Source organism: Silurus meridionalis, chromosome 7 (assembly GCF_014805685.1).
Source record: "Silurus meridionalis isolate SWU-2019-XX chromosome 7, ASM1480568v1, whole genome shotgun sequence".
Classification (NCBI taxonomy): domain Eukaryota; kingdom Metazoa; phylum Chordata; class Actinopteri; order Siluriformes; family Siluridae; genus Silurus; species Silurus meridionalis.
In genome coordinates, this window is record NC_060890.1 from 14,864,210 (window position 1) to 14,880,192 (window position 15,983).

Here is a 15,983-nt window from a genome sequence, read left to right on the forward strand (position 1 = left end):
TAAGTTTAACGCTGGGTTGAGGACAGAATAAGAGAGAAGAAGCTGAGATATTACTGATGTGCTTCCTCTGTAATCCGCTCTGAGGGGGAGAAAACCCACCTCCCCGACCTTCAGCTCTCATTACAACTGCCTGCTTTATTTAAAGGGGCAGTGCTTGTGTACTATCGCACGTTGTAGATAATCTGCCGCTTTAAAGCCATGATCACCGGTCTGCTTTGGGCAGGAAGGCAGTGTGATCACATCTGATCGGATATTACTGGTTCCCTTACTGACGGCGGTGCCTCTTTTAAAGCCGGGCTGAAACCCATGCCATCATCAGGACAGCATGCCAAGACACGCAGCCGTTTTCAGTCCCTGAGGGTAGGATCTGATTTCTACTCCTTCGCCGGATAGCGTTTGAAAGAATATTCTCGATATGAGAAGGCAAAATATATTTATATTAAATATATAATAGCGGCGAGATTACAGACATCCATCCCACGAACACTAGGAGTATAAAGTATGCTAAGTATAAAACCTCCACCTTTGCTAAAATGTTTGGGACTTGTCACTCTTCCGTAGCTACAGTTAGCTGTTTATTCCTGGGTACATGGGGACTTTGAGGTTTTCAGTCAGGCTGAAGGGAAGTTTCCTTTTTCGCTGAGTGAATCCTAAAAAGTAAAAAAGTCCGTCTCTGTGGCTGCTAATCAGTCACCGCGCCTGCAGAGTGATAAGGATGATTGCTAGCTACTGTAGACGGTTAGACGTTTACAGTGTAAACCCTCTAGCAGTGAAACAATTACACCTTTATATTTTAATAACTTTTTAATCGTAATCTTTTTATCCTTAGGGTTTTACAGTCAGGAAATAATAATAATAAAAAAAACCGGATTAATTTTATGAATGATTGCCAGCGCGTTGTATAAATATGAAGTTAAGAAAAGTAAACATTTAGATATTGAGCTTTTTTTTTAATTCATGAATTTCCTATATACAGAAGATCTAAACTGTTTAGACTTCCAGAAAATTTAGTTATCTTAAATTAAGTTTCCGTCCTTGCTGAAAAACGGAGGAAACAGAACCAGTTTGAGCAAACCAGGTGTTCACAACACAAGCTGAACTGGTCAAGCTGGTCCACTTTGCCAGATATTTGTTTTTTTCTCAGCTTCTTCTTTTTTTTTTTTTGCTTCTAAAAATATAATAACTAATTTATAATTACCCTGCTGTTTTGTATTATATTTTATTGTTTCAGCAGGTGTTATTTTGATACTAGGATTAAAGTTTTAAATGAGTCAGTGAGGGTAACTATCATATCAGACACCAAAAAACCCTCTAGTTAAATGTAGTAATCTCCAACTTGTATAATACAGTTTGTAATCTTATCAAACTTTCTCGATGTACAACCTTACACAGCACAAAATATGAGGGGAAGAATCTAATTATATCATCTTGTTTTGTCCAACAGAGACCCTTGGGAATTTTGTGAGGATCACCGGTGAAATGCCGCATGTGAAAATGTGTAACTTTACATCTAAACCACCACTCAGACATTCCCCAAGTTTTCACATATACTGAACAGGAGCAATACGTGATTCCACTCATCTCACAGAAATGGGCACTCGGTTACATCATCGTTCAGAAGAGCAATGTGATCCAGAGAATGAGAAAGCAGATATGGGAGGCACAGTGACCCCGTTGACTCAGGCACATCCAGCGCAGCCTGATGCTCCTGATGGAGGATGGGGCTGGGTGGTGCTGGTGGCCACCATCTTAGTCCTAGCCCTCACTTTGGCCTTTCCATCCTGCATGGGCATCTTCTACACTGACCTTCAGATTGAATTCAGTGCCAGCAACAGTGAGACCTCCTGGGTGCCTTCCATAATGACAGCAGTCCTACATGCTGGAGGTAGTGATACAGGAAAAGAATAATTCAATAAAAACACACCAGATGTGACATTTACTTTTTCAGATTATTGTGGTTGTGACGCATTTAGTGTGGGAACCCAGCGATAATGTCTCACACACACACACACCACTTCTAGTGAACAGGAAGCTGTGATCATTATTTAATGTTTGCTCTGCTCATAAACACTGATACTATATTGACAGGGACATGGCTGCATCATGCTAGAATATGCTTTTATTGATTACAGTTCCTAAGAATGGCTCATAAATGCTGGATTATATTATGTTATATTATGTATGTATCATATTATCATATACATGTATATATAATGTACACACAGAGTGGGCTCCAAATGTCTTAGAGCACATGCTTCTGTTTGAATTTTTTGATTTTCGTTTTCGAATCGAATTCAACAGTTTTCATTGCAAAATCTATTATTGAAAACAGCTTGAGTGAAAAGTAGACTTTTCGAAATACATACATGAATTTCAAAGTTTCTTAGTATTTGGGACGTCCCCTTTTTATTTTAATAACAGTGTGCACTATAGCTGGTATTGGCTCCACATGTTTGTGCAAAACGTTTTCCATTATAGATCAGAGTCAGTGTTGTCTGAACACATGCTTCACTCATGCTTAGAAGAGATTATGCATGAAAAAAGCAGTAAACACATTTCACACATTTGTTTTCATAAAGACAGGGATCTTGAAATAGTGCTCACATTGTCTCGAAAGTTAAATATTCAAGATATTGAGCAATTTATTTTCTTTTATATATATATATATATATATATATATATATATATATATATATATATATATATATATATATTTTTTTTTTATTAAAATTTGACATTTTTCCAATATATTATATTGTAAGTATAAATTATATTGTGCGTGTTCTGACAGAGAGATAAAATTAGGAGGTGTAATATTGGTTTTGGCCTGCTAACAAACAAGTTTTTTTACATTTTTCACTTTCCACAAATGACACTTTGTAATCTCATGATGATTGTGCACTTTTCAGACAATTTCATAGGGCAGATTTCAGAAGTGTCATAAAATTGAAGCTGGACATGTCATTTTATGTAATATATTTATTGACGATATGTCAAAAATGCTCTTTAAGTATATGTTACAAAGGCAAAAGATGGTAATGCAAACAGCATTCCGTTCTCTCTAATTGGTCAAATTCACATAAAAAAAATATGACTAGGTGGAAGTTTAATGTGACTAGTCAGACATGTCTTTGATTGATTTTTGCTGAGTTGAACTTTGCAATGAATAATGTAAAATATTTCATGAATAATGGTTAGGTTTTGTATGTTTGTACTGCTTATGCAAAGAAAAAGCACCTGATTTTAGTACAGAACCTGCAACTTTGTATCAGCTCCCCTGTAGTTTCAGTGCTGTGACATTTTGAATTCTTTTCTTTCTTAGGGCCCTTGTGCAGCGTGCTAGTAGAACATTTTGGTTGCAGGGCAACCGTGATGATGGGGGGAGTCTTGAGTGGGTCAGGGATGGTAGCCAGCTCCTTTACACATTCCATCCTTGAGCTTTACTTTACTGCAGGGGTAATAACAGGTCAGTACATAACAATCACCTATTAACACCCATGTGATACATATTAAATTATATCATAATCTCCAAACTAGTCATTAATAGTACTAATTCAATTATTTCTAAAATTGAGAGAATTTCAAATGTTAAAAATCCACATTGTAAATAGATATTTTCTCTCTCACACAGGTCTTGGTTTTTGCTTCAGCTTCCAACCAGCAGTCACCATCCTTGGTCACTATTTTGTGCGCCGCCGTGCCTTCGCTAATGCCATGTCGTCCACGGGCACCGCTCTGGGCCTGTGTGTGCTGCCCTTCCTGGGCCACTATCTACATACTAAACTGGGTTGGAGGGGGAGTTTCCTTGTGCTGGGTGCTGTGTTGCTCAACTGCTGTGTGTGTGGGGCTGTCATGAGGCCCCTGGAGAAACGCAAAAAAGCCAAAGAAAAGAACAATGGCCCCAAACCACTGGCTGAGCAGGGGTTTAAAAAACAGATGTGGGCGATGTGGAGAAGTTTGGTGTCCTCCTTCCATCGCCACATGGCCTTTGACCTGTTTTGCAGTAACCAGCGCTTTTGCGTGTACACACTTGGCATCACATGGATGATGCTCGGTTTTGTAGTGCCACTGGTTTTTCTTGTTCCTTACGCTACAGATAATGGCATGGAGCAGAGTCAGGCTGCCCTGCTGCTCTCTATCTTGGGATTTATCAACATCTTTGTTCGGCCACCCGCTGGCCTGCTCTTCGGCCTCGCTTGGTTCAAAGGCCGCCATGTTTACGTATTTTCAATTGCATTGCTACTGAATGGACTGAGTAATAGCATCTGCTGTATCGCGCCTACATTTTCAGTACTCGTGGTATATGTACTGATGTACGGTCTGTCTATGAGCGTGGTGGGATCACTGATGTTCACTGTGCTGATGGACATAGTGGAGATGAGCCGCTTCCCCTCAGCACTTGGGCTGCTGGCTATCATGGAGAGCATCACGCTGCTGATTGGTCCACCTCTAGCAGGTAGATATAGTAGTAACTGAGTTATAATCTATGGCTAATGAAATTCTGCATAAAGTATATTGCATTGATCAAGGGCTTTCATTTGTCTTTAAAACAGGTGCGCTAATCCTACTTTGTCCATTTATTTTGATATGATGCCAGTATTAAATCTATGAGCATTGACAGTACTTATATCCATATCTGATACTGATCCTAGTAGCTGATCTGAATCTTTGCAAGGTTTTAATGTCAATTTCTGAAAAATGCATTTGATTCAATATGAAAGGTTGCGGTCTATGCACAAGTCAAGCTTTTTACTGAGTCACCGAACACATATGCACGGCAAAAGATATGTCAAATTCTATCCATTCTTGCTTCCGCACTTCAGGTCCAGAGCTAATACTTATTCTTGAATTAAAAATATATATACACAGTGAGGAAAATAAGTATTTGAACACTCTGCTATTTTGCAAATTCTCCCACTTAGAAATCATGGTGGGGTCTGAAATTGTCATCATAGGTGCATGTCCACTGTGAGAGATATAATCTAAAAAAAAAATCCAGAAATCACAATATATAATTTTTAAACTATTTATTTGTATGATACAGCTGCAAATAAGTATTTGAACACCTGTCTATCAGCTAGAATTCTGACCCTCAAAGACCTGTTAGTCTGCCTTTAAAATGTCCACCTCCACTACATTTATTATCCTAAATTAGATGCACCTGTTTGAGGTCGTTATCTGCATAAAGACACCTGTCCACCCCATACAATCAGTAAGAATCCAACTACTAACATGGCCAAGACCAAAGAGCTGTCCAAAGACACTAGAGACAAAATTGTACAACTCCACAAGGCTGGAAAGGGCTACGGGGAAATTGCCAAGTGTCTGTTACACGATGTAACGGGTAAAATATGTTGCGCTTCCTTTAGGAGCATAGCGGTATTTTGGGAATAGCCTGCCGCTGCATTTTTCCGCTATTACTGCATGTGTGTAGACCGAGGAATATGTTCTTATTATTTTCTGATGCTCATTTCTAAGTTTCTTTGACTAACCAGTAACGCTGTTGCCAAGAAAATTAAAAAGCACGAGTTTTGGAAACCTGTCTGTGCTTATATGATTTCTGTTGTAACTGGAGATAGTGAGCTCTCCCTTCACCCAGACTCAACACGCTACAACGGCTTGTATCTAAACAGTAGCCTACCAAGAAAGTCATTGTTTACTGTCTTCCTCCTTCCTTTCACAACTATTTCTCTCGGGAGTTTATCTTTTGGCGTTTAAAAATCACCATCGTTGTGCGTCGTGCGTTGTGCGTTTAAAAATCACCATCGATGAAAGTTTTTTCTCCCGATGCCGTGCAGCTCAGAACACAGTTGAGGTGCGTTTTTTTCGTTTCCGTTCGGAAATTTCATTGGTCCAATGAAAAACCCAGGAAAAATTTATAAATAAGCCGCTTCGTTGTTTAAGCCGCGGGGTTCAAAACGTGGGAAAAAAGTAGCGGCTTATAGTCCGAAAAATACGGTAAGCTACATATTACAACCACTATTCTATTACTATTGTATATATAGACTTCCAGAGTTTAATGGAAAATTTAAATCTGTTCATAAAAATTTTTTCATTTAGCATTAAAAAGCCGAAATCGAAGCCAGCCACTCAGTTGATAAGAATGTTACAAGTTGTACTGAACTTTTTGTTCTGCCAATTGCAGGGTGGGGCAGTGGGGGCAGATCAGACTCTGATCTAATCAAGAGTTAGAAAAGACTAAACTAAACAGCAGTGTAAATTCAGTTTTATAGAACTGTTTGTGTGTGTACATGGGGGCTGTAAGGGAGAATGGAATGTTCCTTGCACCAAGAAAGCAAAAGCTGCAAGACAATCTCAGGTGGTGCCAGGGTTTCAGGCTTTTCTGATCTGACCTGTGAGATTGACTGGACAGCTGGTACTCTTGTGTAAGCAACAAGCCAACTCAAAATGTCAGCCATGCAACCGAACACTATTGAGCCTCAGCATAGTAAACACCGACACTTCAGTAAATCACTTCAGAGACACCCAGAAATGTGCTCTCTTGGTGGAAATGTGGCCTGCTCTGTGCATGTATAGTCAAATACTCACTGTTATCTGCACATTAGTTTGTTGATAGTCACCCGAGTTACGCCTGATGTAGCTTGACCAGCTGATAACACTCAGATGTACAGGATGTTTGTCCATTTATTCAAAATTTAGGTCGTGGGTTAACTGCACCTTTATCCTGAAAAGATCTTGTGTGATAATCAACACACTGAGATTGAGATATTGATGCCATTAAAATCTTTTTTATCTGTTCTTGTGGTGCAGGCAGCCTTGTGGACAGCACTGGTCTGTACACATACGTGTTCCTCGCCTGCAGTATCACAGTGGTCTTATCAGCGTTGTTCCTCATGGTGTCCTTCTACATTCTGGACCGGCGTGACGCAGCACGGAAGGATGCATCGGCTACTGAGGTGTCAGCAGTTACACCTGAAGCTTTTACCGTGTGTAAAAAACCTGCCACAGAAACTGAGTGCATCACAACTGTCTGAACTGATTCTGTAAATAACGGGCATCTGTGTTTAAAGAATGAGACATATGCACATTACAGTAATCCCCCGCTTTACCGCTGTTCCAATCTCACGCTCCCGGGGAATTGCGGAATTGCATTTGCCACAACACAAATTTGTTTGGCTGATTTTCGGGAATACCAAAAATACCAGGAAATTGTTTTTATGGAGTTTTATGTTGAAATAATGAAATGTATTAATACAAATATAATTATTAATTATAAAATGAAGTCAAATGTTAATACAGTACACTACCGTATACATAAAATAGCATTTTTGGGGTGGTGGGGTCGGTTTATCACGGTTTTTCGTTTATCGCGGGCTGTTTTGGAACGTAACCACCGCGGTAAAGGGGGGATTACTGTATTATTAATACAAAAAAGGTTCGTTTTTTTATGTTTATTGTTATCTCCAGGGCATTTCACTATTGATCTGCACTTTAAAGCTTGTTAAAAGATTCATTGTGTAGCTGTCCGAATGTAAGGGATTGTAGTGTTGCTTTACTTTGCCAGATCACAATTCTTTTATGTGACACTATAATACATTTCCAAGTATGTTTATTTTGTTTATGTGACTTTTACAGTGCACATGCCAATATGGCTGCATTAATAGCAAAGTTTCACTAAATCCATCTTTCAGATCACTAATGATCACATTGCCTTATTGGAACTTGGATTTTTTTAAGCAGTTCTTCATAGTGTTTGGAGTTTACTTTTCTTTACACTGTTTACACTGTTATTTAGTGCATCTGTTCTGGAATACTGCTAGTACTTTATAAATTTAACCATTAGGTTTACACATATTGAAATTAAAATGTAGGATGCAGCACGCTGTTCTGCTTTATATTATCAGGCTGTTACACACGTTATACGATTATCATCTGCGCCATAGTCAATCAGAATAAAGATAATCTTTCTTAGACATCTCCACATCACATTTCCTTTACATGGTGACCGAGCTGTATATTAGAAGCACAACTCTCAAGACTTACAGTGAACTCTCTCCAAAGTCAGACTGAGCATGTTTCGCCGTGAACGCCTTATCTTACGCTATCAGGGAACTGTAAACAAATCAAGTGCCGTATAAAGGATAGTATTTATGTATTCAAAGAGCTATTCATCTGCACTGTACACCAAAGCTCCTGCTTGGTTCCAATATATGAGTATATAAGTCCTGTTACCTTTGTTTCTAAATGAGGACTGTGTATATGTTTATATGTTAAAAGTTATATTGTTTTCTTATATACAAATATAATGTTCAATTTCAAATAAAAACTAAAAAATCATAAAGGTTTTTCTGTTCAAATTGAATTTTGCGAAAAGTTATTGAGACAATACAGCATGAGCCATGGATATGGACACAATATCCTTTTATAAGAAAGATGGATAAACCACAAATACAAGAGAGATTATATTTTCAGACCAAGATTTAAGAGCTGTGTAAGGTTCAGTCTTTTCCAGGAGGTGTTCCTGCCTTGTGCACAGTGTTCCTTGAATAGGCTTCAGATGACTGCAATCCTGATAATGTTACAACAGCAAGAATAAGAATAATCTGCCTCAGTTCCACCTGCTTCTGAAAGTATTCCTCCTGCTTCTGCAGACATTTTATGAACAATCATGTCTTATTACATTTATTTTTCTTCGCACCTTTATTTTCTGACTGACTTTTGCATTTAATGCAGCACAGCTAGCACTACTTCCTTACACTGTTGTGTAAATGTGCAAGAAAGTAAAGGGAAAAAAAGCTTCCTCCTGTGCCATTTTGTCGGGTCTCAGTATTGGTGCAAATCTGATCGGTTCCAGTTTCATGTCCGGGGAAATAAAATGTACACTAATGGCACGTGACCTTGTTTCATTGGTAGACATCCTTTTTTCACAACACTGTTCACTTCTTGGTAAATAAAAATAAATACAATTAATGCGTTTTCCTCCTTTTTTATATAAAATTTGTGATCTGATTTGACTTGCACCTGGATACAAAACAAATCATTTTATTTTGAAAGCTTATATTTACCGCAGTGTAACTATCGCTCTCTAGTGGTTGATTACATGGTTTTCATCAGGGTCGTGTTAAACAGCAAATAAGAGATGAAGGTTATATTCATATAAATAATAAAATGACATAATACGACAATGAGGCAATTTTAATATTGATTTTTGTATGTAAATGAATGCACTCGGCGTCTGGTGTGTGATTGTTGTGGGCGAATGATGTTGAACTGCTTATGTGAAAGTGAAAGTAAACGTACTGACGCAAGAAAACGAGAAGGTCTGAATCGCACAGCCCGAATCTTGGTAAGGGAAAATTGTTTGTTGTTGTTTTAGTTTAATATTTTCTCCAATTTCTGATGGTCACCTGAACAAGCTGTCCTGGTTACCCAGTATGCAAAAATTCGCTTATCCGGTCTTCTAACAACCTTTTGTGCTTTTGAGTAGGGCTGTTTTAGCTTTTTACTGTACGAAATGCTAAGAAAGCTATTCAAAGGGTATCACATGTATGCATGATCTTGTTTTGTAAACTAGTATGCAATCAAATCCATTCACATTTTAATCAACTTGGCTTTTAATGTTTCAGAAGAGCACCAACCCAAACGGATTCTGACCCAGAGACCCTCCAGTGTCTCCCTGAGCGACCCTGGGTTTATGACCTCATCTCCTAATCATGGCTACAGGGTCTTTATGGCATGCATATGGAGCGCTCCTTTTCCTGGACCTGATCCTCTGGCTCTCCCTGTTTACTTCACTTCTGTGCTTTGAAGGTTCTTTGCTTGTGAACCTGACATGGCTGTGGATTTTCAGGGCTTTCAGCTGGTTTCTGCTTCACGCAGTGAGCTCGGTCACCCTGGACAAGACCATGCACAAGCTTCTGAAGCCCTGGGTAGCCTTACTCAGTTTTGTACCTCCTGTATTTGATATGACACAAACACTAGCTCTAGGAGGAACGTGTGGGTTTAGTCCTGTGCCTGTGCCCTGCATGGTGGGTTTAAGTGCAGTGACTGCCACTCTGGTCCATCTGATGTGGGACAAGGCATTCCCAAGTAAAAAGGTGAAGCAAGAGCAAGAGGCCCGGGTTCTTCTGATGAGAGTTATTCACTACTCAAAACCAGATTACCCTCACCTAGGGACAGCCTTTATCTTCCTCATCTTGGCTGCGTTATGTAAGTTCAACACCTGTGTTCTTTTGCCGTGTTGGTGATGTTGGAAAATACTAGACAGCAATCTAGCACGTGGCAGTGTTTTCAGTGAAATGTCATTCTTCTTTCAGTTGAGTCAAGTATTCCATACTACGTGGGGAAAATCATTGATGGGTTGAGTGGAGAGTACAAGCACGATAACTTCTTGTGGGCCGTTGCATGCATGTCGTTTTACTCTTTTGGAAGGTAAATACATGTCACATCATTCTCTTGCTGCCATTGTTTTTCTGAACTTGTGCAAACATTTGCTTAAACCGATGTGTTTTTATTTCTTAGTTCGATGTTCTCTGGCTTGCGAGGAGGCATGTTTATGTGTAGCCTGAGCAGACTCAACAAGAGAATTCGACACATGCTGTTTCAGAACCTGATGAAACAGGAAATAAGCTTCTTTGAAGAAAATAAACCAGGTAATGCAAAATATAGTATAAATAGCTGGTGCTGTTGATTTAGGTAGCTATATTTTTAAAGGAACCTTGTTAAAATGAAATCTTCAGGATCTTTTCTTAAAGCAGTGCTCTACACTTACAGGAAGCTTGACATCACGGCTAGTCTCCGACACTGACAAAATGGGCCGCTCTGTAGCCATGAATGTGAATGTGCTCCTCAGGAGTCTGGTTAAGACCTGTGGCATGCTTGTGCAGATGCTCAGCCTGTCATGGCAGCTTACACTCCTTACCTGTGTGGAGATGCCTATCCTAGGTGTTATACAAAACTATTACAACAATTACTCTCAGGTAAATTACTTTCTCACCACATTATTAGTAACTGATTTAGGTTCTTGTGGAATTCCCATGCTACCATTTTTTTTTATAATTAGAACTGACACGTCTTTATCAGGAAAACCTTCCACACCAGGTCCCCTGTAGTCAAATGTCACTTTCGTTTTATTTCTGAACCATCACTCTGTCCTCATGTACAGAAAACATCACGGGAGCTTCAGGACTGCCAGGCTGAAATTGAGCAGCTGGCGTCTTCCACTATCAGGTCTGTAAAGACGGTGCGGAGCTTCAGGGCTGAGGCTCAGGAGCTAAAGAGGTATCAGGAGGCTATGGACAAGAAGCTTCAGATACTGAAACGCAAAGGCATTTTCAGTGCGGCCCACCTCCTTTTGCGCAGAGTGAGCGGCTTCACACATTACACACTGTAACATTGTGCATGGGACTGGTTTTAATCCCATACCCACCTGCTCTGTACATACATGTAGTTAATACCTGACCATCACACCCAAACTGTAGCCATATAGTTGAAAGAGCACAATTTTATCGTGACCTCAACCTACTAAACCCCTTTGACATGGAACACTGACTGCACACCAGGCCTCGGTCACACGAAATCAGAGGCTGAATATAATAATGCTGAATACATCTGGAAGTCCCATTTCAGAATTTAGTGGCAAAACTTCTAAAAGAGTGAAGGTTATAATAACAGCAATAGAAGACTAAATCTGGAATGCTGAACACTGTTCAACAAGCATATATGGGTCTTAATGCCAAATAAGATAAATAGCTGTTTTTATTTAAAGCAAGTGATGTAGCAGAATTGCTCACAAAACAGTATTAGAAATGTGCCTGAAACATTCTTTCATGACCGAAATTGTTGCATATCTGGAATGATTTACTTCCTTTGGACCTTGATCCTAATGTACACCTTAAATATACAGTCTAGTCAAATTCACTTCATTCTGGTATCCCCTCTTTACACATTAACCTGCATTGCACAGTGTAGGGCTGCAGATAATGGTGGCTAAACCAGTTTGATTCAGTGTGTGATGGAGCATGTTTCTGCATTTATCCTGTTGTAGTGTGTAACTCTAAGCCTGAGAGTGGCGATGCTGCTCCTTGGTCGCCGTCTCATCTCTTCGGGCCAGCTAAGCAGTGGAAGCCTCCTGGCTTTTATTTTATATCAAAAAGATATGCTGACCAACATGAGGGTGAGTTTAATAATTGTAACTATAAATTGTTCTTTCTTACCATAAATGCCATAATTTTTTATTTCTTCTTCTTTGTGACAAAGGCTTTGTACAGTTTTTTTTTTTTACAAAAATCGAAGTCAACTCATTTCTCTGGTGTTCTCAGCAATTGGTGTATGTCTATGGAGACATTCTGAACACTGTGTGGTCAGCAGAAAAGGTGTTTAAGCTGCTAGATAGAAAACCGAACGTGCAAGAAGCAGGTGATTGGGTACCTGAGAAACTTGATGGAAGAATTACCTTTGATAACGTCACCCTCTCTTACCCTGCTCGCCCTGAATGGGAAGCACTTAAGGTGATGATTTTTTGGAATTTATAAAGCGTGCAAAGAATTTTCGTATTTATTATTATAATTATTTAGGCCGAATTATTTTATAATTTACAGATTGCTATAGTAACAGCTCGGACTTAACATATTTCATGCATTATAAGAAACCTGTCTGAACTTTGTTAAACTGCTGTGCCAGTCTGTGAGTATAGAGCTGAGTCCAGGGAAGATGACAGCACTGGTCGGCCCCTCCGGTGGAGGTAAAACGTCCTGCGTCAGTCTGCTGCAGAGGTTTTATGAGCCTCAGCGGGGCCAAGTGCTACTGGATGGTGCACCACTTAATGAGTACCAACACCAGTACCTGTGCAGCCAGGTGAGCACTAAACTAAATATGTGATTCATCACAATACGTGACATTAGTCAAAATACACTTGAAACTAATGTAGTATTTGTATTTTTGAACAAGGTAAACTAAAGAGTTTAACGTAATTTCATCTTCTGGCAGATGGCAGCTGTGTCCCAGAACCCAGTGCTGTTCTCTGGCTCTGTGAAATATAACATTGCATATGGTCTGCATGACTGCACTATGGACAGGGTGATTGAGGCAGCGAAGAAAGCCAATGCACATGACTTTATATGCACACTGAGTGAAGGCTATGAGACAGGTGAATATTTCATTTTGTGACCAAATGAATCATTTTTCATACATTTAAAAAAGTATTTAGTTGATTTTACATTAAAGGTGTTCTTGCATTGCTAATGTGCTACAGATGTTGGGGAGTGTGGTGGGCAGCTGTCTTCAGGACAGAAGCAGACTATTGCCATAGCCAGGGTGTTGATCAGAAATCCAAAAATCCTCATTTTGGATGAAGCCACCAGCAACTTGGACATCCATACTCAGCACGCGGTATGTGCAATCTCATTTCAGAAAAAAAAACACCAATACAACATTATGACATTAGAACATTATGAACAGAGACGTGATTAACATTGATTATCTCTTCATCATGGCATCTGTTAGTGGGTGGGATATATTAAGCAGCAAGTAAACACTTTGTCCTCAAAGTTGATGTGTTAAAAGCAGGAAAAATGGGCAAGTGTAAGGATTTTAACAAGTTTGCCAAGGGCCTAATTGTGATAGCTAGTGTGACAGACGAGCTCCTGTAGCTAAAATGCTGAAGAAGTTAATGCTGTTAATGCTCCACAGGTCAGGACTGTTTTGGCAGCAAAAAGGGGACAACACAATATTAGGCAGGTGGCTATAATGTTCTGCCTGATCAGTGTACAGTATCTCATACATAGTTAAATATATCTAGTATTTTGTATTTTAATAAGTATAATTTTACAATAATAATATTACAGTAAGACACACATAAAATCATTAAACCTATTCCTGGTTTACTTCTATTAGCAGATCAGTTTACTTCTTTCAAAAAAGAAATGCTTAAAATGATCAAAATTATCTGTAAATAGAACAAGATTTCAAGCTTGAATCGAGTACTAAAATAATAATAATAAAAAATGAATTAACTTATTTATTAACTTATTATTTATTATATTCTAATAATAGAAAATGGTTTATAGATTTCACTATGTTGAAAATATTTGCACTTGCTGTCATTTTTAGCGTTCTCACTAACGCCGATTAGCAAATTCTTAATTTTTTTATTATAATTACAATAAATTAATAAGGACCAGACATTATCTGAGTGATATGTATGATCTAAATAATGTATAAAAATGGCAGATGCTGTTTTTCCACTCAGTGTTCTGCTACTCTGTGATGGTACATAAGCAGCAGTTCAAAAACATGTGCAAGGTGTCTTTATGTGTCTCTGATGAAATACACCATTATCAGTTAGTGGTTGGGAACTGGTGTTGACTGTTGAGGTTCAAAGAGTATTATGAGTAAAGAACAGTCAGTTACTGTATTTTACCTGTAAACGTTTTTCTGTGGGATGCATATAAACTCACAGATTAGGGAATAGCCTCAGATTAGGTGCCAGTGTGAGGGCTATAGGCAGTTCGGAATCATACATTCACTCCCTTTCCCACTCAGATTCAGGAAGTCCTTTCTGGCTCAAAGGGTCAAACAGTGCTGGTGATCGCTCATCGGCTACAGACTATCGAGAGAGCCGATCACATCATCCTCCTGGAAGACGGAATGGTCATTGAGCAAGGAACGCATGAGCAGCTTATGGCTGAAAGAGGACGATATTTCCAATTTAGGGAAAAACTTTTTATGGTGGATCCTGATGAAAACTGAGCAGATTCATTACTAATACGTTAATCTGTAAGTATTAACTATATGTGAAAGAATTTTTAACTTTTTAAAACTCACCATTTTAACAGTATGTTTATGTATTACAATTTACACTTTCATGCATAAAAAATTACATTTAGAGCGCAGAGATGGGTAAATCTAATAACCCCGCTGCCCAGGAAAATTGGATTATGTGTCAGGCTATGAAAGGGGTTTAATTTCTGGCTATCAAATGTCTTGTTTGGTTGCTGCTATAACAGTCACCAACAATTATCACATCCATTATTTAACCAACGAAAAATCCTTTCATAGCATTAGTACACAACACATAATTTCATCTAGTTTTAAATAGAACACACTCCCTTTTATCTGTTTAGGTTTTTCCATAGTGTTGTCATTCAGCTTACTGCTGTAAGCGTCCTGCTTATATTCTAATGACGTTTCTCATTTTTCAATCCCTCGGTCATTTGTACTGAATGTATGATCTACACAGAGTTCACTCAGTGCTCGTTTATCAATGGGATTCCTGCATCTCTCAGATGTTTTACTCTTGTGTTTTTTAAAGTGTTTAAAGAAATGGTTTTATGGCAATGCTGGACAGATGTTTTTCATAACCTTACATCCTGCTGTCAAAGGTCCTCTCTTTTGAGGTCATTCTGGCCATTAATACAGACTGTGAGAACTTCAACTTGTCTGATAGATAAGTGTTTTTAAAAAACAAAAACGAAACAAATAAAAAACAGAAATTTATGATTTGTCCACCCCGAGTCATAAAAATTACATTACGTACATTTTTATTGCATTAAAGCCACAGGATTATGGGAAGTGGATCAAGTTTGAGCATTTTTGTTCCTCACATTAAAGTTATTGTGATTTATTTTGGTATGATGATTGCTAAATAATACATAAGGTTTGTATTTTCATTATTGGGAAGCAAAATCAGCTTGACTAAACTTGTTCACTTGTTACAGCATTTTTAGGAAACTGTCACATAGATTTGTGTGATGCAGTATATAATATGACAAGCTTTCTGCATGAACTTTTTGCAGCATTACATGTAGCCTGGAATGACAGTAAGGGTTTTCTTCAACAAATTATTCCGGCGTTTTTTTTTTTTTTTTTTTAAAGAGGGTTAGAGTTTGGCTGACAGCAGACAATGTGTTTATATTGGCAGTGTACTTTTACAGTCACATTCACATGGTTTATTCATGTACACAGCTTTAAAAGTGCAAACGAAATATTTATGGATTATACAATAAAATTCAATAATGAATCAA

The 15,983-nt window shown here is 38.5% G+C and overlaps 2 protein-coding genes across 4 annotated transcripts; both read left to right on the plus strand.

Moving 5' to 3' along the window:
• The first annotated feature begins 108 nt into the window (after positions 1 to 108).
• On the plus strand, positions 109 to 7,291 carry slc16a5a (solute carrier family 16 member 5a). Of its 2 annotated transcripts, none has more exons than XM_046854845.1 (5): positions 109 to 360; positions 1,445 to 1,885; positions 3,323 to 3,466; positions 3,632 to 4,456; positions 6,772 to 7,291. In XM_046854845.1, exons 2-5 carry the CDS (start codon positions 1,591 to 1,593, stop codon positions 6,993 to 6,995), a joined length of 1,488 nt encoding a protein of 495 aa, XP_046710801.1. In that variant the 5' UTR covers positions 109 to 360; positions 1,445 to 1,590; the 3' UTR covers positions 6,996 to 7,291. The 2 variants fall into 2 exon arrangements, with proteins under 2 accessions (XP_046710801.1, XP_046710802.1); XM_046854846.1 differs by lacking the exon at positions 109 to 360 and adding an exon at positions 362 to 499.
• Positions 7,292 to 9,067: 1,776 nt separating this feature from the next.
• On the plus strand, positions 9,068 to 15,456 carry tap2t (transporter associated with antigen processing, subunit type t, teleost specific). 2 transcript variants are annotated; one of them, XM_046854149.1, is made up of 12 exons: positions 9,068 to 9,307; positions 9,588 to 10,170; positions 10,278 to 10,392; positions 10,483 to 10,613; positions 10,735 to 10,940; positions 11,126 to 11,323; positions 12,008 to 12,136; positions 12,282 to 12,470; positions 12,643 to 12,816; positions 12,949 to 13,108; positions 13,214 to 13,350; positions 14,503 to 15,456. In XM_046854149.1, the coding sequence occupies exons 2-12, from the start codon at positions 9,675 to 9,677 to the stop codon at positions 14,707 to 14,709; spliced, it is 2,142 nt and encodes a 713-aa protein (XP_046710105.1). In that variant the 5' UTR covers positions 9,068 to 9,307; positions 9,588 to 9,674; the 3' UTR covers positions 14,710 to 15,456. The 2 variants fall into 2 exon arrangements, with proteins under 2 accessions (XP_046710105.1, XP_046710106.1); XM_046854150.1 differs by having other exon boundaries at positions 9,591 to 10,170.
• Positions 15,457 to 15,983: the final 527 nt, after the last annotated feature.